The following is a 20,300-nucleotide window of genomic DNA, read 5'->3' as shown; positions in this document are numbered from 1 at the left end:
AATAATGAAAGAGAAATACATACTAGTGGGATTAAGGACAGGTGGTGGCTCCTCTTACCTATTAAAGCATTCTTACACCATACTATGAACTGTGTAAAAGGAAGGATCATTGGACATAATAGATCACCTGACAAGGTGGCCCAGAATGGTGGAAGTAAATCGACAAGTGAGGAGACTGAATTAGCATTCAGACAGTGGGGACCTCACACCTTGCATTCCCCTTTTTGGTAAGATTTTTATTACCTCCTTAGTTGGAAAGAGGTAAATTCATCTATTTTGAGCCCAAATTTTTCTGACTAGAAGATTGGTAGTCTTATTTTTGCTAAAGTGCAAGATTATTTATTAAAATATAGCATTCTCTGGCTTTTTTTTTTTTTTAATGTTTCAGATCTGTCACACTAAAAAGGGCTTTAGGCTGGGTGTTGTGGCTCACCCCTGTAATCCCAGCACTTTGAGAGGTCAAGGTGGGAGGATTGCTTGAGGCCAGCAGTTTGAGACCAGCCTGAGCAACATAGTGAGATCTCAGTCTCTACTAAAAATAAAAAAAATTAGCCAGGCCTGGTGGCATGTGCCTGTAGTCCCAGCTACTTAGGAGGCTGAGGTGGGAGGATTGCCTGAGCCCAGAAGATAGAGACTGCAGTGAGCCATGATCATGCCACTGTACTCTAGCTTGGGTGACAGACTGAACCTTGTCTCAAAAAATAAAGGGTGGGGAAGCTTTAGCCTAGACTTTTAATTCTCAAATTACCATTATAAATTTATTTTAATTATTAACTAATTATTTTAATTCTCAATTAGTGTTTTTCCATGATAAGGCTTGATGTTCTAAACAATATCATACCACCAAGTTACCTCTGCTGGAAAACCCAGATTTCAAGAAAAAAAAATGTATTTTGAAAACAATTATGTCTTAAATATTTAAAATTCTTTTTGACTGGTTTTCACCATCTTTAAATGTTTTTGGTAAGTAATTTTCATTAGATTATTTAAATGTATAGTGGCACAGTAGGGTTGTATCTCAGATATGAAGTGATTTTTCATAAAAATAAAGTGTTAACCTTAGGCCAGTATGTTTAGGTCAATACTGAATTTAAATAGATTGATAATTTTTTAAATATACTTTATGAATTTGTAATTTTTCCTGAGATTTCAAGAGGGAAAAATGAGTAGGAGATGACTGAGAGCTGTAAAGTTTGGGAGTGTCATTTAACTCATCATTCTTTTGAAAAATATATGTCATATATTACAGCATTTTCTTTTATTTGAAGTGAGTAAATGTTATCTTTTAAGTTCCTTAGTAGTTTTTGAGGACTCCATATATACAAAGCATGTGAATATTTGGTAGCGTTTTACAAATGTCCAGAGATTTGTGAGAGTTCCCAAGATCCTTATAGGGGGCCTACAAAGTTTAGTATTACTTTTCATGGTAATACTAAAATATAGTTTGCCTATTTTTACTTTTTCTCTTAATAGCGTACAGTGGCATCACTCTGAAGGCTAATAGTATGTGTGTTTGTGTGCTTTAAAAAGTTAGTGGTTTTGTCCGGGCACATTGGCTCAGTCCTGTAATCCCAGTACTTTGGGAGGCTGAGGCGGGCAGATCACCTGAGGTCAGGAGTTCGAGACCAGCCTGGCCAACATGGTGAAACCCCATCTCTTCTAAAAATACAAAAATTAGCCGGGCGTGGTGGCGGGTGCCTGTAGTCTCAGCTCCTCGAGAGGCTGAGGCAGGAGAATCGCTTGAAGCCAGAAGGTGGAGATTGCAGTGAGCCAAAATCTTGCCATTACACTCCAGCCTGGGGGACAAGAGCGAGACTCTGTCTCAAAAAAAAAAAAAAAAAAAAAAAAAAGTTCTTGGTTTTAATTTCTGAAATGATAACCATTAATAGAACCCAAATTAACAAAAACTCCTTGTGATCCTCTATAGTTTTTAAGACTATAAAGGGGGCCTGAGACCAAAAATTTGAGAACGTTTTCACTTTGGGATACAAAGTTTAAGACAATTGTAGTTAAATAAGTAGGAGATACAGAGTATTTTAATAAACAGTAGATGGTTATAAGAGTCAAGAGATGTACAGAGAAAATGCTAGTGATGAGCAGATTTTTTTGGTAACTAATTTTAATTCCACAGTGAAGATTTTTTGGTTTAGTGGGCCCTTAGAATTGCTTCTTCCTGTTAGGATTAAAAGTGAAACCAGAAATTAAAATGATTTAATTTTTTTATTGTGGTAAAGATCTAGTCCAAATATCCTTGATGGACTTTTAAAAAAAACAGGCTTTGTATTGTTAAAAAGAGAATTTGAGGCTTGGTACTGAACAACTTCTGCATGCCATATTGAAGTTGGTGGTTTTGTGTTTGTTTGCCATCAGTCGGATCTCATAAAGACTATGGAATTTAATAGAATTTTAAAGTTACCATTTTTCCTAAAAGGTAGCTAACTAAAGGCAGGAAAATAGGAGAATGATGCAACAATATAATAACTACATCTGGAGTTTCTGCTACTAATAAATAATTGTATTGTCAACTTTAGTCAAATATTCTGTGCATTCAGTCAGAGCTATCTGAAAATACTGATGAATAGTATTACAGTGTGGGGAGGTCACTTCTCAAGACTGCAAGAAAAAAAAATTGTTGTGTGTAGGAATGCATGCCTGGGAATTAGGAATGTATGCTTGACAACAAATGAACATATCTGTTGAATGTTAAATGAGAACAACTTACGGGGTGGATAGTGAGAGGTATAGTATTTAACATGGAGAAGTTAGTAATATAGTAGAATATTTGATTGAAAAGATCCACATTGGTGTATTCAAAGACACACTGAAGACTATTATGCATTAGTAAGTATTAAACATGAGAATTTTTTAAGAATAAAAGGGGATGAAACAAGATTGGCCATGAGTTCATCATTGTTAAAGCTGGGTGATGGCTACATAGAGGTGCATTATTATAGTCTCTTTACTTTTGTATATGTTGGAAATTCTTCCAAAACAAAATGTAAAGCCATAAAAAAGGTAGCAAAGTAAGAAAAAAGGAGAGCCAACAAAAAAGGGTATAGACAAAAAGCTGTGAAAAGAAACTCATCAAGAGCAAGAGTATTAAATGAGAAACATATGCCACTGACAGAGTTCTCAGAAGAGATAAAGGCTGAATTAAAAAGAGATGGAGAGGAAAGTTTCGTAAATCAAAAATTTAGGTTAAGGATTGTGAATATTAAAGAGCACTTCAGACTGCCAATGAAAGGTCACAGTAGTGTCTATAAAGTAAAAAGATCAAAAACTTGACTTTCAAAAGAGTAAGATCTCTAAAACCAAAGGTAACAGCAGATTCTTATGAAATGCACCAGAAAGCTGGAAAGAAAGAAGAAATAAAATGTGAACTTATGGAACAAGAGTGGTAAAGGCCCGTTCTACCCAGGTATGTTATGAAATCAAATTCATTTAGTTTGGGTGTTTGTTCCTCTATGTTGGGAAGGTAAAAAAGAACATACAATTCATTTGTTTAGTGAACCAATATTTATGAGAAATAAGCTAGTGTGTAAGAATTTAAGGGATGAACGTATTCCAAGCTGATTGGTAATTGAAAAGTAGATGAAGGGTGCTAACACAAAAGGGAATTCTGTCTAGAATAAATGACTGAAGAGATGGTGACTTAAAGGTAGTAGGACAGCAGTAAGACTGGAAACTAGAACAATAAAATAAGGAAATGATAACATAGATTGGGAAAGGATAGGAAAATACTGAAACAAAATCTGTGTTATAGTGATGGTTTCTTGTTCTTTGAACTGGAAGAGTGTTGTTTTGAAGAAACCTGTATTATAATTACTTGAGCGTATAATTAAGAAGGCAAGCACATTTTGCTAAGATTTTCTTTATTTGCATGAATTAAATAATGATGTTCAGAGTGATTTGTCTCTAGGAGCTGAAAGACTACTATCTTTGTTTCTTAAGCTGTAATTATTTGTCTGATTTCAAGTGTGGGTTTATGAAGAAGATAGCACTTGCAGAAAATAGTGAATTACCATTATGTATGTCGAAAGTGATACTTTTTTACATTTGGCTTATTACTGTAAATCATGGAAGTGAATTTTCCAAGCCTGTGACTTGGAATTATATTCTTCATGCTTTGTTTGCTTTTCCAGAGGAAATAGAGTATTATATATTTGATATTTTAACATAATACAGGTATGTACTTTAGTTCAATTAATGGTTTTGTTGAAATCGATTATTTTTCTCTACTACACATCAGCAAACAATTTTTCTAAACACTATAAAAATTAACTTTCAGGAACCATTTGGAATGGTCAGCCGTAAGCCATGCAGCCATCGTGCTTAAATTGGTTTTTGTAAACGACTTGTGTGTGTTTCGTAAAATATGCTTTATTTTAAAATTAGGGCTTCCTGTTGCAGCTGTTCCAGGAGCTCTGAGTCCTTTGGCTATTCCAAATGCTGCTGCAGCAGCTGCTGCAGCTGCTGCTGGCCGAGTGGGTATGCCTGGAGTCTCAGCTGGTGGCAATACAGTCCTGTTGGTTAGCAATTTAAATGAAGAGGTTAGTAAAATAATCTCTAATGTTTATTCTTTAATTCCATTTCATTCGTGAAAGTTTTTCATGTTTATTTCATTTTGCACTTGCCTTTCTTTTTATGTACATTCATTAGTCGAAGTATTTTCTGTATGTTTCTACTTCTGAATAAAATCTATGTATTGTTTAGGTAATACTTTTCCTTAAACAGTCATGTCTCTTTATATCTATATTTGTATATTTTTTAACCTAACCTATTTTTCCTAAGAAAAATATGGTGAAGTACTGTAGTTTGGCTTATCATTTTGTTGTTCTCAAAGGCAAATGTGATCTAATTTGCAAATTTAACTGTAAAACAATTTTGCTCTTTGCCTTTTCTAATTATTTGCTTGTTCATTTCATGCTTATATGTCATTGCATTTTTTTTAAATCTTATTTTATGTGAACTACTCTAATACATTTTTCTTTGAAGGTTCTTCCAAAGATCTTGACGAGGCACTCTTCCAGTCTTTCTTAGTAATTTTTTCTTTGCAGTTATTAGTCATTGTCTTCTAAAAATATTTTTTAACTTTATTCCCCTACCCCTTCCTTCCTGACCCCCGACCCACCCCACCCACCTCGCCCAGTTAAATAAAATTTATTGCTAAGTTATTTTCTTTAGTTGTACATTTTATGTCTGGTATATTTTATTTTGAATGCTATGAAAGCTGGTATGAAATGTGGGAAGCTCAGTGTATCAGTTTATGATGTCTAATTTGAATTTGTTTCATTTTTAATTGGCCTCTGTTAATATGAACATTAGCTTATTTTATCCATTTAATACTATTATCATTCACAGTTCTGCATGCTAAAATGTTTGAATCAGAGTGCCTTTGTTTTTGTTTTAAGACTTTTGCCTGCATTTCATAACCAGCCATGCTTATGCAGTTAAAGTTCAAAGTTAAAAATTCCTATGCATGCTTTCCTTCCCTATGTTGAGATGAAATGCTGTAATTTACTCTTTGATATAGATGTACTTTACCCATATTTGTCTTGGATGACTACATTTTACTCAGTTTTTCTTGTACAGTACATAAACCAACCATTTTCTGACCAAATTCCTGCATTTCCTATGTACTGACCTATATTTTATTTTGTTTTTGTTCCCCAATTCCTTATTTTTTTCTTCTGCATTGCTGTTTCCCTTCCCCATTTCATCCTTTTCCCTGTGTGTTCACCTTCCCTTTCCTTGTCTTTTCCCAAATGCCCATTCCCTTCCCTGTCTTATCCTTTATTTTCCTTGTCCTTGTCTTCATTCCCTGTCTCCATTCCCTATGTTCATGCTTCTGTGCTTGAACAAATGTTCCTCGGACCAACTTGCCCCAATTAACCGCCTTGAACCATGATCCATGACCACCTCACCATTCTGCGGGAACCACCCTTCGTTATGGATGATCTGTTCATCTCCGCTCTTCCTCGACTCTTCTCTCTTCTTGTCTTACGCTGCTTGCTCTTCTCTCCTTCTAAAGATGGTTACGCCCCAAAGTCTGTTTACCCTCTTCGGTATGTTATTGTTAGCACTATACTTTTATTATTGATTTGATTTTTGTTTCACCTTAATTCTTATTTGTAGCTAGCACTTTGGCTTAAAGTTGAATAGTAAATCTTTTGCTATTTTTCTTTGCTATTTAAAACTCTCCATAGACACAAAATTTGTTTTAATGCATGCTAATTTATTTTGCATGGTCTTTAATTTAATATCATTCACATAGCTTTGAGGGTTTATCAAAAATTATTCTTTTCAAAATTCACTGTTCAAAATCTTGATCTTCTTTATTCATTTGTGAGAATGATGAGATTGAATGAGTGATCATGTTGATGTCTGAATGTTTCATTGATATGTCAGAAAGATAATCTTTAGGTGACTTTCACATAAAATTAATTCCATTTTTGGATTACCTCTCTGTGGCTCCAAAAAAGGTGTTTATGGAGATGTGCAGCGTGTGAAGATTTTGTACAATAAGAAAGACAGCGCTCTAATACAGATGGCTGATGGAAACCAGTCACAACTTGGTAAGATTAAACTATGTTTCATCTGTACATCTTCACTTCTGCTTTCAAATGCGTATGTGAATCTGTGAATAAAAATAAACTCCTTTACATCAGTAAGAAATTATTTATTTTAATGGCCAGGGCTCAAAATGTCATTTTAATGTGAATAGTTGTATGTGGTGAACATATTTGTATTTTTCTGCTATCCTCCTACTGTTTTTCAGATGCACTCATAATAGGAAAAGATTTTAGCTTCAAAATTGTAATAATAGTTTCACATGAGAATTATTTATTTTGAAGATTCATAGTGATTTTTGTTCTAGCTACTCCTTGTTAATAGAAGCTAACTGTTCATATACCCATAGAATCCTTCTTAATGCCGTGTTATTTTAATTCTTGTAAAGTCTTGCGATACCAGGTTTACAAAATGAAAAGCTTGTGCTAAAAACACTGTTGTTAATCACTTTGGGAATCTTAAAAGGTAGTTTAGTCAAGTTACACTTTATATCATTACTTAAATAAGTAATTGATTATTTTAATTAAACTTATGTCATTTGACTTCATACATAGTTGAATACATAAATCTAGAACACACCTGCACATTCACACCAGTGATTGACTGTAAATGCCAGGATGTTCTTACAGCTCTGTTCATTGAGATTCAGGGATAATGGTGCCTCAGACTGATTGTATTCACATTGTTAATTTGTAAATTTGCCATTTTTGATGTTAGGACGAGTGTATCTTTGCTTTTATATCCCCGTGAGACTCAGATGAACAACTTGTTACACTAGACCAATTTTGGCCTTTGGCATCACGTAGAAAATTTTGAATTTCAAACACATAATAGGTTTGAATTTTAGTGTTTCTTGGCAATACTCTTAGCAACTCAGATGAGGTATAAAACGATCCATCTGGCTCTCCATTTTTAAAATGGTGGTATGTGTCTTACAGAGGTATGAAAGTGCTGATTATGTCATGATCCTTAGTATATATTTTCCTCTGTGTGCACTTCTGTACTCTGGTTGGAATAGTAATTGCTGTTGCTTTCATACATGTTGTAAGTAGCACTTGGCAGTACTTCATAATCAGAGTGTTCTCAAATATGTCATTTTTTCCCCTAATTGTTTGAGGTATGGGTGGCATTATGTGTCATTTAAATTAAGGATGCAGAGTCTTTATGGTTGATAATTACCTGTGGTAGAGTTACCTCAGATCTTCTAGATAGTTTTTGTTTTATGTAAAGACTGTTCTAAGTAATACTTTAATTTTTTGCCATACTTGTAGTCTGCTTGGGCTGCCATAACCAAAATACCACGGACTGAGTAGATGAAACAACGAAAATTTATTTCCTCAAAGTTTTCAGAAATAAAACTTTGGGGTCTAGAAGTCCCAGATGAGACTGCTAGCAGATTGTTTCTGGTGAGGTCTCTCTTGACTTGCAGCCAACCATCTTCCCCAAGTGTCCTCATGTGGCCTTTCCACTGTGCAGGCACGTTAAGAGTCTCTTCCCCTTATAAGGATACTAGTCCTGTTGAATCAGGGCTCTACTCTTAATGACCACATTTACCTGAATTACCTCCTTAAAGGCCCTGTTTTTAAGTACAGTTACATTGGGGGTTAGGACTTCAACATACAAATTTTGGGAGGACACAGTTGAGTTAATAGTACTTAAATTTGTAAATCATTTATTGTCATTAAAGTTTTGACTTGCTAGGAAGGCTTATAAGTTTTGGACTATATGTAGTGGTAAATAATTCATTTCTCATTGCTGCTAGGTAGATTTTTGCTTTCGTGAACTATGTGACCATAAAAATATGTACTGACACCATCACTTCCTTTAAAGCACACCCACACACACACACCCCCACACCCACACAAAACTCTGTGGTGTACTATTGAGAACAAATAAATGAGGCCAAAACATTTTTTTGTTTCTGAACTCTATTCTTATTCTTTTTGGTTTTCAAGGGGACTCTATTTGTGAGTATTCATTGCTTTGTATTATAGGCAGATGTCTTTATGCTTAAGAGGTAACATGGGAAAAATAAGTGGCAAGGAAAATTAAGAGAGATACTCAGAAATGTTTAAATGTGAATGGAACTGTAAATCTTACAGGCCATGTTAAATTGTTTCAGACCAGAGTTTTAAAATTTGTAAACATTAAGGTGTTTTCAAATATTAATACTCTTAGAATTTTTCTTAGAGTATTATTGGGTAATATTTCTTAGAGTATTACTGTATAATTTGTAAATTCTCATCTTTAAAAGTAGTATATTGATCTCCAAGATTAAAATAAATTCTAACGAAATGCCAACTAGTAGTTTATTCATAGTAAAATAATTGAGTTTCTCTGGTTCATGTTTTCAAGAACTATTTTTTTAAATGCCTACTTTTAATATATAGCTACCATCTCAAAAGTAAACTTAGTTCTTATTTATAATAAGCCTTTACAAAATTATATCAAGATGTTCTGTAAAGTGAGTGGAAATCATTCTGCTGTTATGATATTTGAACAGTTTTTGTGTATATTGGTTTTCACTTCCACTGTTATGAGTAATGAGTAATTGCCACACTTTGGGGTCATTGCTGTTTTCATAAAAGAGAGATCTTACCCTCCAAAACAAAACAAGGGAAGGAGAGGGAGACAGCAAATTTATATGGAGAAAAATAGGGAAAAATTAAAAATTATGGTAGAATCAAATTCTGATGCATCAGTAATAGTGAAAAATGTAAAGGAATAAATTTGTTAACTAAAAAGATTGTCAAACTTAGTATTTAAAAAGCTACCTGTATACTTTTTACAAGAGACATGTAAAGCAGAAGGATGGAAAGATTGAAAGGAAAAGGATGTGAAGAGATACTAATATACTGGGCAGATAGTAAGCAAAACAAAACTTAAATACCTTTATTAACTTAAGACCGAGAATTGATAAAGGATTTAGTTCACTGGGAAGATATAACAGTTTGTGTATATGTGTGCCTAGTGAAATAGCTTCAAAATACATAGTAAGTGGATAGAACTACAGGTCGACTTGAGCAAATCTATTATAGTGGTGGATTTCAGTTCACCTTTCTGAATTACATGTCAGACTGACCCGAAAAAGACAAAATCAACAAAGATACAAATGATACAATTACCTTAACAGAATTATGTGTCTAAAAGTTACACATCCAGTACAGTTTTTAAACACATACGGAACATTTTTGAAAAATCAGCCACATACTAAACCATAAAGCAAGCTTCATCTAATTTCAAAGAGTATCATACAGACCTCATTCTCTGACTATTGCACAATTAAGTTAGAATTAATAACAAAAAAATGCATTTAAAATCTGTGTCCAGAGATGTAAAAATAAGTCTCAGTATTGCATGAGTCAAAAGTTTGTTTTTTTGTTTTGTATTGTTTTGTTTTTTGAGACAGGTCTTGCTCTGTCCCCCAGGCTGGAGTGCAGTGGTATTGTGGCTCACTGCAGCCTCGACCTCCCAGGCTCAAGCAATCCTTGTACTTAAGCCTCCCAAGTAGCTGGGACTACAAGCATGCATCACTTGCCCGGCTAATTTATTATTATTATTATTTTTTGTAGAGATGAATTCTCACTCTGTTGCCCAGACGGAAGTTATTTTAATGGGAATATAAAAATACTTAAAATTAAGCGATAAAGTACTATATACATATAAATTAGATATATGTGGTACAGTGAAAGAGATGACGGGAAGTTTTAACTTTAAGAATAACAGTGTTACCCCCAGGAAAGGAGATATTAAAGATAAGACTAGAAATCAGTGGTATAAAAGACAGTTGAGAGAAAAAAACATGCCACAAGTTGGGTTCTTTGAAAAGACTAAAGAAATGGACAAACATCTAAAGATTGATTAAAACATGAGAGTGGTAACACAAAAAAATATTTTTTTAATTATAAAGGGGAGAACCATTGAAAAAGCTCCAGTTTCCACATCATATAAATGCCACCTATATCTGTAAATTTCTTGAGGTCTTTTAAATTTTTTATTATTCATTAATATCTTCTTCATAGATGGATTAAGGGAAAGGTAAAAAAATTACATTCAACCAAAAATGCCATTTCAATTGTGAAACACTGACTTTTTCCTTCTTTATTATTGCCTTGTCCATTTATGCCATATTTCTTAGAATAGGAGACTTCAAAGTGTAAGATTTACATTGTTTAAAATTTTATTTATTTAAAATTAGTAATTCAGATAGTTTTCTTCTGCTCTGTTTACTCATTGTGTACTTTCAGTTTTTGACAAAGCTTTTGTTTTCTTTTTTACTTAAAAACTTTGGTACTCTAATTATCCTCCCCCTTCCCCTTTAGATCACTTCAGATCCTATTGTCAGCAATCAGCTGGCTAGAACTCTCATTACCTGGCTACCTTCTGAGGTAGCTGTTTGGTTATTTTGCTTTATTCTAATCCCATTCCTCTATCACTCATCTGTTCTGTATACAGTTACTATGCCTGGGACTTTTTATTTTCTTAATTCCTTCCCTCCATTATCTCAAAGCTCAGCTGTTTGTGCTTTTTATTTAGACAGCTTTTTTTCTGACAACCTTAAGTCTACTTATTTATATCACTTTATTTCTCAAACCCATACTTAATAACACATTTTGTCTGAGGTAGTAGCACTTTATCTAAACAAAAGTTTATTCACTTAAAACAGTTACAGAACTTTAAAATTTTATAATTCAGTGGGTTTTATTGTAAAAGGATTTTATGTACTGTCACTGTAGATAATTGGTTTTACAGGTATAAGTGTAAATTTGCAAGTATATGAAATTAAGTATGTGAAATGCAGTGCGAGAAACAAATAAGAACATTCAGGCTTGTGAGAAGATTGTTGTTTTTTTTTTTTTCTGTTAGCCTTGGCGGAAAATCTGAGAAAACTTAAAATATATAACACTGGAGTGACAATCAGGAAGAGTGGCCCCCCCCCCTTTGTTTTTAAACAAATTAGAGAAGTAAGTTCAGTGGCTAGTGGTTATCACAATAAGAAAAATTTAAGCAAGTTATAGGTAAAATAATTTACTTCTGAATGGTACCTCATATTTTGACAGCATTATCCTTTTCAGGTCTGTTTTATGTTTAATTGGTTTATTTATACATGTGAGTATGAGATTCGTGGATTTAACCAGTTCTTTGTATCTTCTGTGTCAAAATGTATACTGTAGTATGCTGTTTATATTAGAAACTCTTTGAAAGTGGATGTTCTCAGTTTCCTGATCTTCCACATTGTCTTTATCTCTCTGCTGTTTTTTATTTGTTTTTGTTTGGTTTTTGTTTTGAGACGGAGTCTTGCTCTGTCACCCAGGCTGGAGTGCAGTGGCACCATCTCAGCTCATTGTAACCTCCACCTCCTGAATTCAAGTGATTCTTCTGCCTCAGCCTCCTGAGTAGCTGGGACTACAGGCACGAGCCACCATGCCTGGCTAATTTTTGTATTTTTAGTAGAGACGGGGTGTCACCATATTGGCCAGGCTGGTCTTGAGCTCCTAGACCTCGTGATCCGCCCACCTGGGCCTCCCAAAGTGCTGGGATTACAGGCGTGAGCCAACACGCCTGGCATCTACTGTTATACTTTAATGTTTTCATCTAGTTGATTATAGTCATTTAGACCTTCAGTTTAACCAAAGGGCATGACATACTAGAAATGGTCTTTTTTAGTTATTTTGACTGGTGAATAAAACATGTAACTGTTTCTAGCATCAGACCAATTCATTTAGTTTAAAAATGATCCAGCAGCTATGTCAAGAAATAGTCATGTAATGTTCTTTGTTCACACACTGCACTATGTTCTGGGGTAGAGGCAAAGGTTTGAATTTTGGAATATTTGCATTATACCAATTGAGCTTTCCAAATCTGAAATGCTCCAGTGATCATTTCCCTTGAGCAACTTGTTGGCATTCAGTTTTGGATTTTGGAACATTTCAGATTTCAGATTTCTGCATTAAGGATACTCAACCTGTACAGACCGGGAAAGGTATAAGCCATATTAAAGAATGAGTTTCAACTTTGTCCTTGAGTTTTAAGCATGTGTTGACATGATCAGATTTGTAATTTACGAAGGTCATCAAGCTGCTGTATAGAAAATGGATTGGAAAAAAAAAAAATCCAGCACGAAGACAAACGATGAGACTGAGGTATCCAGATAAAAAATAATGGCAGTGAAAAGTAGAGAAATAGAACATGAATTTGAGAGATAATTAGGAGGAAGGCTATCACAGTATTTAGCAATTAGGATGTGTAACAGAAGGGAGAAAAAGAGCTAGGGATGATTATTAAGTTTCTTGTGTAGCTCACTATATGATTTGTCAGCAGGATTGTTGAGGAAGATAGATATTCATAATCTGGATTTTCATTCTATGAAAGTAGCTGGCTTTTTTGCCAGAATGCCATGTCTAGTACAAATGAAAATGTACTTAAGTCTTGTCACCAATGGCTATGGTAAATTGGTGATTTATTTTAAAATCATAAGAAAATTCAAATTTTTAAGCTGTTACTTTAAAAGAATTATTTTTGTTTTGAGCTTTGATATTGTTTGTTAATAGACATGCTTTCTTTTTATAGCCATGAATCATCTTAATGGACAGAAAATGTATGGAAAAATTATTCGTGTTACTCTGTCGAAACATCAGACTGTACAACTACCTCGAGAGGGACTTGATGATCAAGGGCTAACAAAAGATTTTGGGAATTCCCCATTGCATCGTTTTAAGAAACCTGGATCCAAAAATTTTCAAAACATTTTTCCTCCTTCTGCCACTCTTCACCTATCTAATATCCCGTAAGTATATAAGCTAGAGTATATTAAGGAGATACATTCTATTTTGATAAAATGTGAAATTTATTATTAATCTTCACTTTTTCTTCCCATTCAATTTTCCTAGTCCATCAGTAGCAGAAGAGGATCTACGAACACTGTTCGCTAACACTGGGGGCACTGTGAAAGCATTTAAGTTTTTTCAGTAAGCAAGCTTCCTTATCTTTAAATTAGTGTCCTGATAAAAGTTTTCTTTAAGTAGTTTTTATTCTTGTTGTTTATAGAAATTTTTGATTCTGGAATGGCCAAAATTCAAGTATTTAATAAGCTATTTCTTATTTGTATGAAGTATCTGATTTTATAATTTTGTTTCAGAAGAGATCACAAAATGGCTCTTCTTCAGATGGCAACAGTGGAAGAAGCTATTCAGGCCTTGATTGATCTTCATAATTATAACCTTGGAGAAAATCATCATCTGAGAGTGTCTTTTTCCAAGTCAACAATTTAAAAAGGGGAAGATGAAGATTGGGGGTGAATCACATTGTTCAGTGTCATCACCTATTGACTGTTCAGAAAAGTGGGGACCAGAGTTTGATTTTTTTTGCTTTTGTTTTTTTGGGTTTTTTTTTTTTTCCATGCTGTTATCATTCCTTGGTTATAAAATGAAATGGCATATGTAAAGGCAGAGTTGTTAACTGCTATATTTCATCTGTTCTATAGGGAAGCCATTTTTGTCTGTTTAAAATTTCAGTTTAATTTTGCTTTTTTTTTTTCTTCCTTTCAACTTAGTTGACATACGTGCCTTAAAAAGGAAAACTAGTGTTGCTATTGTGCATTTACTAGAAAAAAGGAATTGGTTGTTTAGGGCACACTGTTATATGGGAATTAAAATATGTTTAGGCAGGGGTGTGTAAAAAGGTTAAGTTTTTGTTTCTCCTGCTTGGAACTTATTTTGAATTACTGGCTTTCACCTTTTTTTGTATTTAATCAAATAAGATACATGATATTGAAAGAATAAAGCAGCATTTTTAGTTTTTACTACCTTAGGCTTTATTGCTTTAAAAACAACATTGGCCTTTTGTATCTCACAATTCTGGTCTAGATTCAGTTATGAATGTAGGCATTAGTTAAAATTAACAAGATGCAGAGTATTAATTTCTTAAGACAACAAAGTGATTTCTGTAAGTTTGAGCCCTATGTGGAAAGCATTGTGGAATCTTAACCTTTTTGTACACACTCTTGTGGGACGTATCATATAAATGTCAGCACTAAGTAATGTCTTGTTTGTGGCTGAATATTTTTCGTAGATGTTTTTGAAGTTGACATGACTTACGTGCATTTAAATATATATTGCCATCCTTAGTTTGTAATTAAGATTTGGAATATGGTTGTGGATTTCTGAGCATGTGCAGACTGGTCTAGCTAGTTCAGGAACTGGTGCATGTATTTTTCAAAGATAAAGAAAGTGTACTGCGAAAATATGCAGGAAGATTAATTTTGTGGCAGTTTTCTAAAACTGACAACCAGGTGGGACCAAAGTTTATGTGCCTTTAGTCTTAATTTACCTTGCATTGTAATATTCAGTTTTAATAAATCTTCAAAATATTTTGTATTTAGGAATAGATCTGACTTTAATAAAAACATGGCTCAGAATCTACAGGTCAAATTAATTTGAACAGTTCTTGTCAATCTGAATTGTTGATTCTGTTTAAATGACCAATACTTTTTGAAATTGATGTACTTAGTTTCAAGATTCATAGATTCTGTTATCTATGTAGACAGAATGGTCATGTATATTTTCTATTAGTTGAGTTTTTACATCTTTAGAAATGTAAAATTCAGTATAGTTTGAAAGCGGCACAATTAAAAATTAATTTTCTAACAAAGTTGGGAGGTTTGATGGTTGTTTAATTTCATTTTGTGTGTACTCTGCTTACCTCTGTAGCATGCTCAATAAACACTTCTGTAGCTCTATATTCACCTTTTCTGTCTTTCTCTGCTGCCTTTTCTCTCTCCTCCTCTTTGTTTTCACTCCACTGTGCTTCTGAATTCATGTTTATTCTCTGCCAGGGTGGGAAAGGAGTAATAATATTACAATTCTATGGCTTTATACCATAAATAAATCTAGATGCTGTGAAAATATACCAGCTGTTTTTTTTTAATTTAAAAGATAGTAACTGCTTTTCAGGAGGACACATATTAAACATTTCCCACCCTGTTATAATCTACTGCTTTAAAGACATAACTTTTACTGTAGCTTGTTAATTCTATCTCTTTTGTTGTTGTTGTTGTTTTTTTTCCAGTAGATTTATGCACTAATAGATCTTTTGGATTTGCCATGCTCTCTTGCTGCAGTTTCATCTTTCATCTTTTGTGTCTGCTAAAGATTTCTTACTAATAATCTTAGACTATCTTGTGAGTTAACTAAAAGAACTTGATGTTACTGGGAAGAAAGAGCAGCATATCGCCTGCTTTTGCTGTGGGTGGGAAGGATGATACACATTCAAGTATTTAAAAACTTAGAGTAATTTGCATTTAACAACTAAACATGTTACTACTTTAACTTAAACAGTTACAATTAGGGTGCTATTTATATTCAAAATATTTTGGTCAGTTTTTCTAAACAGATATGTTGGTGTCAGATAACTTTGGAGTTATGCATGATGTTTCTTAGGTTTGCTCTGTTACAAAATATCCCACACTTATGCAAAACTTATACGTAGGATAATAAAAAGTAAATGAAGGAACATAAAATATGTTTTACTATACCTAATATAGTAATTCAGTTACCTCCAAGAAAGAAGAACATAGTAAGTAATTTTGTTTACACTAGTGTCACTGTTGTCATCTGAAGAACCACCATTAGAGTCAACAGTTTGGGATGATTTGGAAGCTAGGTGATCTGTGTTTTTTTTTTTTTTTTTTTTTTTGTAGCACAGAGGAACTCTAGCAACATCAGGTATGTCTAAAGTCTAAGAAACCAATCCCAGGGTTAGTGAACAGTAATTGAACAAAGCTGCTCAAGGTGGCGTTTTTCTCAGTAATGAGTGGTGGTGATAATATTTGAAAGTAGCTTTTGCCACCTTTTCAGGTGCTCATTGTGGGTGGCATTGCCTTGGGAAGGAGAAACTTAAGTCCCGAGCTGTGTGTGGGAACTTAGTTTGCGCCATTTGCTAAGCTGGTGATTGTTCCCAATCTCCCTAGTGGGAGGTAACCAGAAACCAGCTCTTCTTGCCTAAGGACTTACAGCAGATTCTATACTCTCTTACACTATACCTCAATACAGCCTTCCTTCCAAAGCACCAAGTCAGTAAAGGGGGATTTTGACATTCTGGAATATTTTTAATTCAGTACATGAAATTAACCCAGACCTTGGCATATAGCGAATTACTTATTAAAAGTTAGGTAAAAATAATAACAGCTTTGTTGTATATTAGTACTCTATGCCTCTTAGAGTGAACTAGCTAACAATGAAGTATTCTCAGGACTCAGCTGCTTTGTTAATAGAGGTATTAACTTGAATATTTAAAAATAACTTTAATCAGAAAAATTATTTTTGACATTTAATAAGATGTATTTTGGAAATGGTCTTTTTTTTTTTTTTTTTTTTTTGAGACGGAGTCTCACTCTGTCACCCAGGCTGGAGTGCAGTGGCCGGATCTCAGCTCACTGCAAGCTCCGCCTCCCGGGTTTACGCCATTCTCCTGCCTCAGCCTCCGAGTAGCTGGGACTACAGGAGCCCACCACCTCGCCCAGCTAGTTTTTTGTACTTTTTAGTAGATGGGGTTTCACCCTGTTAGCCAGGATGGTCTCGATCTCCTGACCTCGTGATCTGCCCGTCTCGGCCTCCCAAAGTGCTGGGATTACAGGCTTGAGCCACCGCGCCCGGCCGGAAATGGGTTTTAAAGCACCTACTTAAGGAAGAGATATCTACAGTTTAATGTTAGCATTTGAAAGCAACGAAGAAAATTTTTGCTTAACTAGGAAGTGTAATGAATCATTATATTAGAGATTAAATTAACACTTTGGAAGCATTTTAGCCCGTAGAGTTAAGGTTAGTATAGTGAAATTATGGTGATTAGCTTAATTCATTCATGTACATCTATTTGTATCACCAGATAATTACTAGGTAAAGGACAAATCAAAGCCTCAGTATTATTTGTAAAATGGAGGCAATAAGTTCTGCTCTGCTCACCTCACAGGATTATTATAGAGGCTCAAATAGGATAAGTGAAGAAATGCTATGCAATTAGTAAACTGTTAGGCCAGAGAGTTCCCAGACTGCCAGATTTGCCCACAGTAAACTTCATTATCCGCAATACATGTTATCCTAATATGTCTTTTTGCTACAAAGAAATACTAATGTTTTAAAATTATTTACTAGTTTCATAAAGCAGAAAGATGTAAAATGCAGTTATAGAGAGCATCCCAAGCCAAACGAAAAGAAACCATGGATTTAGTTTTGTATTTTGTTTGAACTTGATAGCCCAACCATAAAATGCACATATTTAATTATAGACTGCACTTAAGATTTCATATGTATAAAAAAGTTGCTGTGAAACTTAGAGGTAATTCTAACACTCAGGAATTTCAAGGCTAAGGAAGAAAGACATATTCTCACGAGCAGCTCTGAACTTCAAACAGGATTTTCTGGCTGCCTTAATATATTAAAATGGAGCCTAAATCCAAAAACGTTTTTTTCATCCAGAAGAAAGTACAGAATGCAGTGAAATTGAGTATACTAGAAATTCTGATGGCAAGAATTGAGCAGAAAGTCTTAATTTTAAACCACAATATTCATTGGTTATCTAAAACCTTCGTTTTATTCTTTGTTATTTTGAATAGTTTCCCTTTAAATTTTTTAGTTTCGAATTTTGCAAATAAAAGTGTACATGTTAAAGTTACAGAGTATTAGATTATTCACATTAAGAACTGTTCAAATACGCAGAAAAATAAAACCATAATGAACACCTGTGCACTTCACTCAACTATATCACTACCTTTTTCCATATTTTAAATGTAATTATATATTAGTTGAAAGGAAATGTTACAGAATGAACTGAAATCCCATATGAACCTCTTTCTGATCTTAGTTCAAACCTCGTTCTTTCCCAAGAGGTAATTGTTCCCTTCAATTTAGTATCTTATTATTCAGTGGTTGCTTTTCAAGAGGAATTTGTCCTAAATTTCTTGTTCTGCCTAGTTATAAAAATGGCAAATAATATAATACTAGGTGTTTAAATAGTACAATATTTTATTGTTCAAAACACATTTTATAATTTTTAACAGATTGGACATCATTGATAATCCCCTTATCAAATCTCATGACGTAACCAATTTTTAATAAGGATTTTAAATCGTGTTTAAGAAATAAGTCATTTGGGCCCCAGGTTTCTCTTAAATATATAAACAAGGAGCTATATCATTGGTATTTTAGAAGCTGAATTATGTGTAAGATCCTTAAATACAAACATACTCTTTGTAGCTTCACAGAGCCACCCTTTTTGCACTTCTCCCCCTTTTCTTCCTCCCTCCTTTGCTCCCATTTCAATGGACAGAAAGACTATGCGGCATCTCTATTTTCATTCACTTGGTTTATTGTCTTGGTATGTTGTATAGGTTTTTGAATCAAAGGAATTTTTAACATTTTAGATATTTCAAACATAGAAAAACTAGAAGAATGTAACAAACCCTTGTCAGCTTCAGTTAGCAACTTACATCTTCCTCGTTTCCTCCACCCAGTTATCCTTTATTAATGTAAATCTTAGACATATTTTATCATGAAATTTTGTGGCATATATTTGTGGTGTTTTATTCCTGGTCATAGTTGCTCTCTCTAAAATCTGGATTAGCCTAGCTTGTCAATACTACTTCAGATCCTAGAACCTCGCTATTAAAAATGCAGTCACCAAACCAGTGGCAAATTAATATCACCTAGGAGTTTATTAGAAACTCAATCTATGATCCTACTGAATCTACACTTTGGCAAGATTTGGCAGGTGATGCATTTGGACATAAGTTGAAGAAGCACTCTTAATAGAATGCGTTTTTTTCAGTTCTGTAAAAATCAGCTTCCAAGTTTTTTCCTAAGTGTGGAAATTATTTCTTAGTAATTTTAAGTTTTGCAGATATGTAGTTAATAATACCAAGAAATAATTGAAAAGGAACCCGGATATCCAGTTTTAACCTCCTGTTTTAAAGATAAACAGTTCTAGAGCTCAAATAAATAGTTTAGCAACATTTATTGTAACATACCTGTAGTTAGAATCCAAGTCCCTGGCTTTCCAATCCAGTCTTCAGTGTATTACACTGATCAAAAGAAATACAGGCCTGCTATTATTCATAAATTTAAACTATTACGTACAAGTTGATAGCTTATCATAGAAATCAGTATGATCAGTATTAAAAGTCAAATTTAACAGGGAAGGAATGTCCATGTGAATTGGTTTTTTTTAATAGACTGCAAATTAGTACTCTTAATTCCTGATTTGTTTATTACATTTTGTGGTTTTATAAAATGATACTCGGGTCATTTTCGTAAATAGCTTTTCTACTCATTTAATGCTTCCTCAGTCACTTTTTCTACTATTGCATAGCGCAGTCTAACAGTTGAAATGCCTAAGCCTTACTGAATAATGACTCTGATATTCTCTCTGAGAGTTAAAGCTGTGCTATAAATATACATTTACCTGTGCGAAGTATGCCTTCAGGGGCTATGCCCCATAACCTTAGCAAAATTTTAAAATATTCTTATGGCTAGCAATTTTATCTATTGTCATGTCTTACAATTTCCTGCTTACCACCCCCATTTGTCTCTCAACCTTGTTGCTGCATTAGCTGTCCATCACTTAGAACTGTTTATTTCTGTTTTTCTTCCATCATTCTCTTTGCAACTACATGTCTTAGACTTTTTATAACCATAATCAACCATAACCATATTCTTTTTATTTGTGGTTAATGAGTTGAC

At 33.9% G+C, this 20,300-nt stretch overlaps 1 protein-coding gene across 4 annotated transcripts in view; it reads left to right on the top strand.

Moving 5' to 3' along the window:
- Nucleotides 1–15,219, top strand: part of PTBP2 (polypyrimidine tract binding protein 2) — a 94,048-nt gene extending 78,829 nt beyond the window's left edge. The window contains exons 9-14 of one of the 4 annotated variants that reach the window (XM_015145532.3): nt 4,411–4,550; nt 6,032–6,065; nt 6,483–6,575; nt 13,141–13,357; nt 13,461–13,538; nt 13,712–15,219. In XM_015145532.3, the coding sequence (XP_015001018.1) occupies nt 4,411–4,550; nt 6,032–6,065; nt 6,483–6,575; nt 13,141–13,357; nt 13,461–13,538; nt 13,712–13,841 (692 nt within the window). In that variant the 3' untranslated portion in view covers nt 13,842–15,219. Of the gene's footprint in view, nt 1–4,395; nt 4,551–6,031; nt 6,066–6,482; nt 6,576–13,140; nt 13,358–13,460; nt 13,539–13,708 lie in introns of all 4 variants that reach the window. The other 3 variants (XM_015145530.3, XM_001105316.5, XM_015145526.3) reach the window with 3 other exon arrangements.
- Nucleotides 15,220–20,300: the final 5,081 nt, after the last annotated feature.

Source organism: Macaca mulatta, chromosome 1, assembly GCF_049350105.2.
Source record: "Macaca mulatta isolate MMU2019108-1 chromosome 1, T2T-MMU8v2.0, whole genome shotgun sequence".
NCBI classification, from domain to species: domain Eukaryota; kingdom Metazoa; phylum Chordata; class Mammalia; order Primates; family Cercopithecidae; genus Macaca; species Macaca mulatta.
The sequence above is the reverse complement of the archived record's forward strand: the minus strand, read 5'-3'. Positions and strand labels throughout refer to the sequence as shown.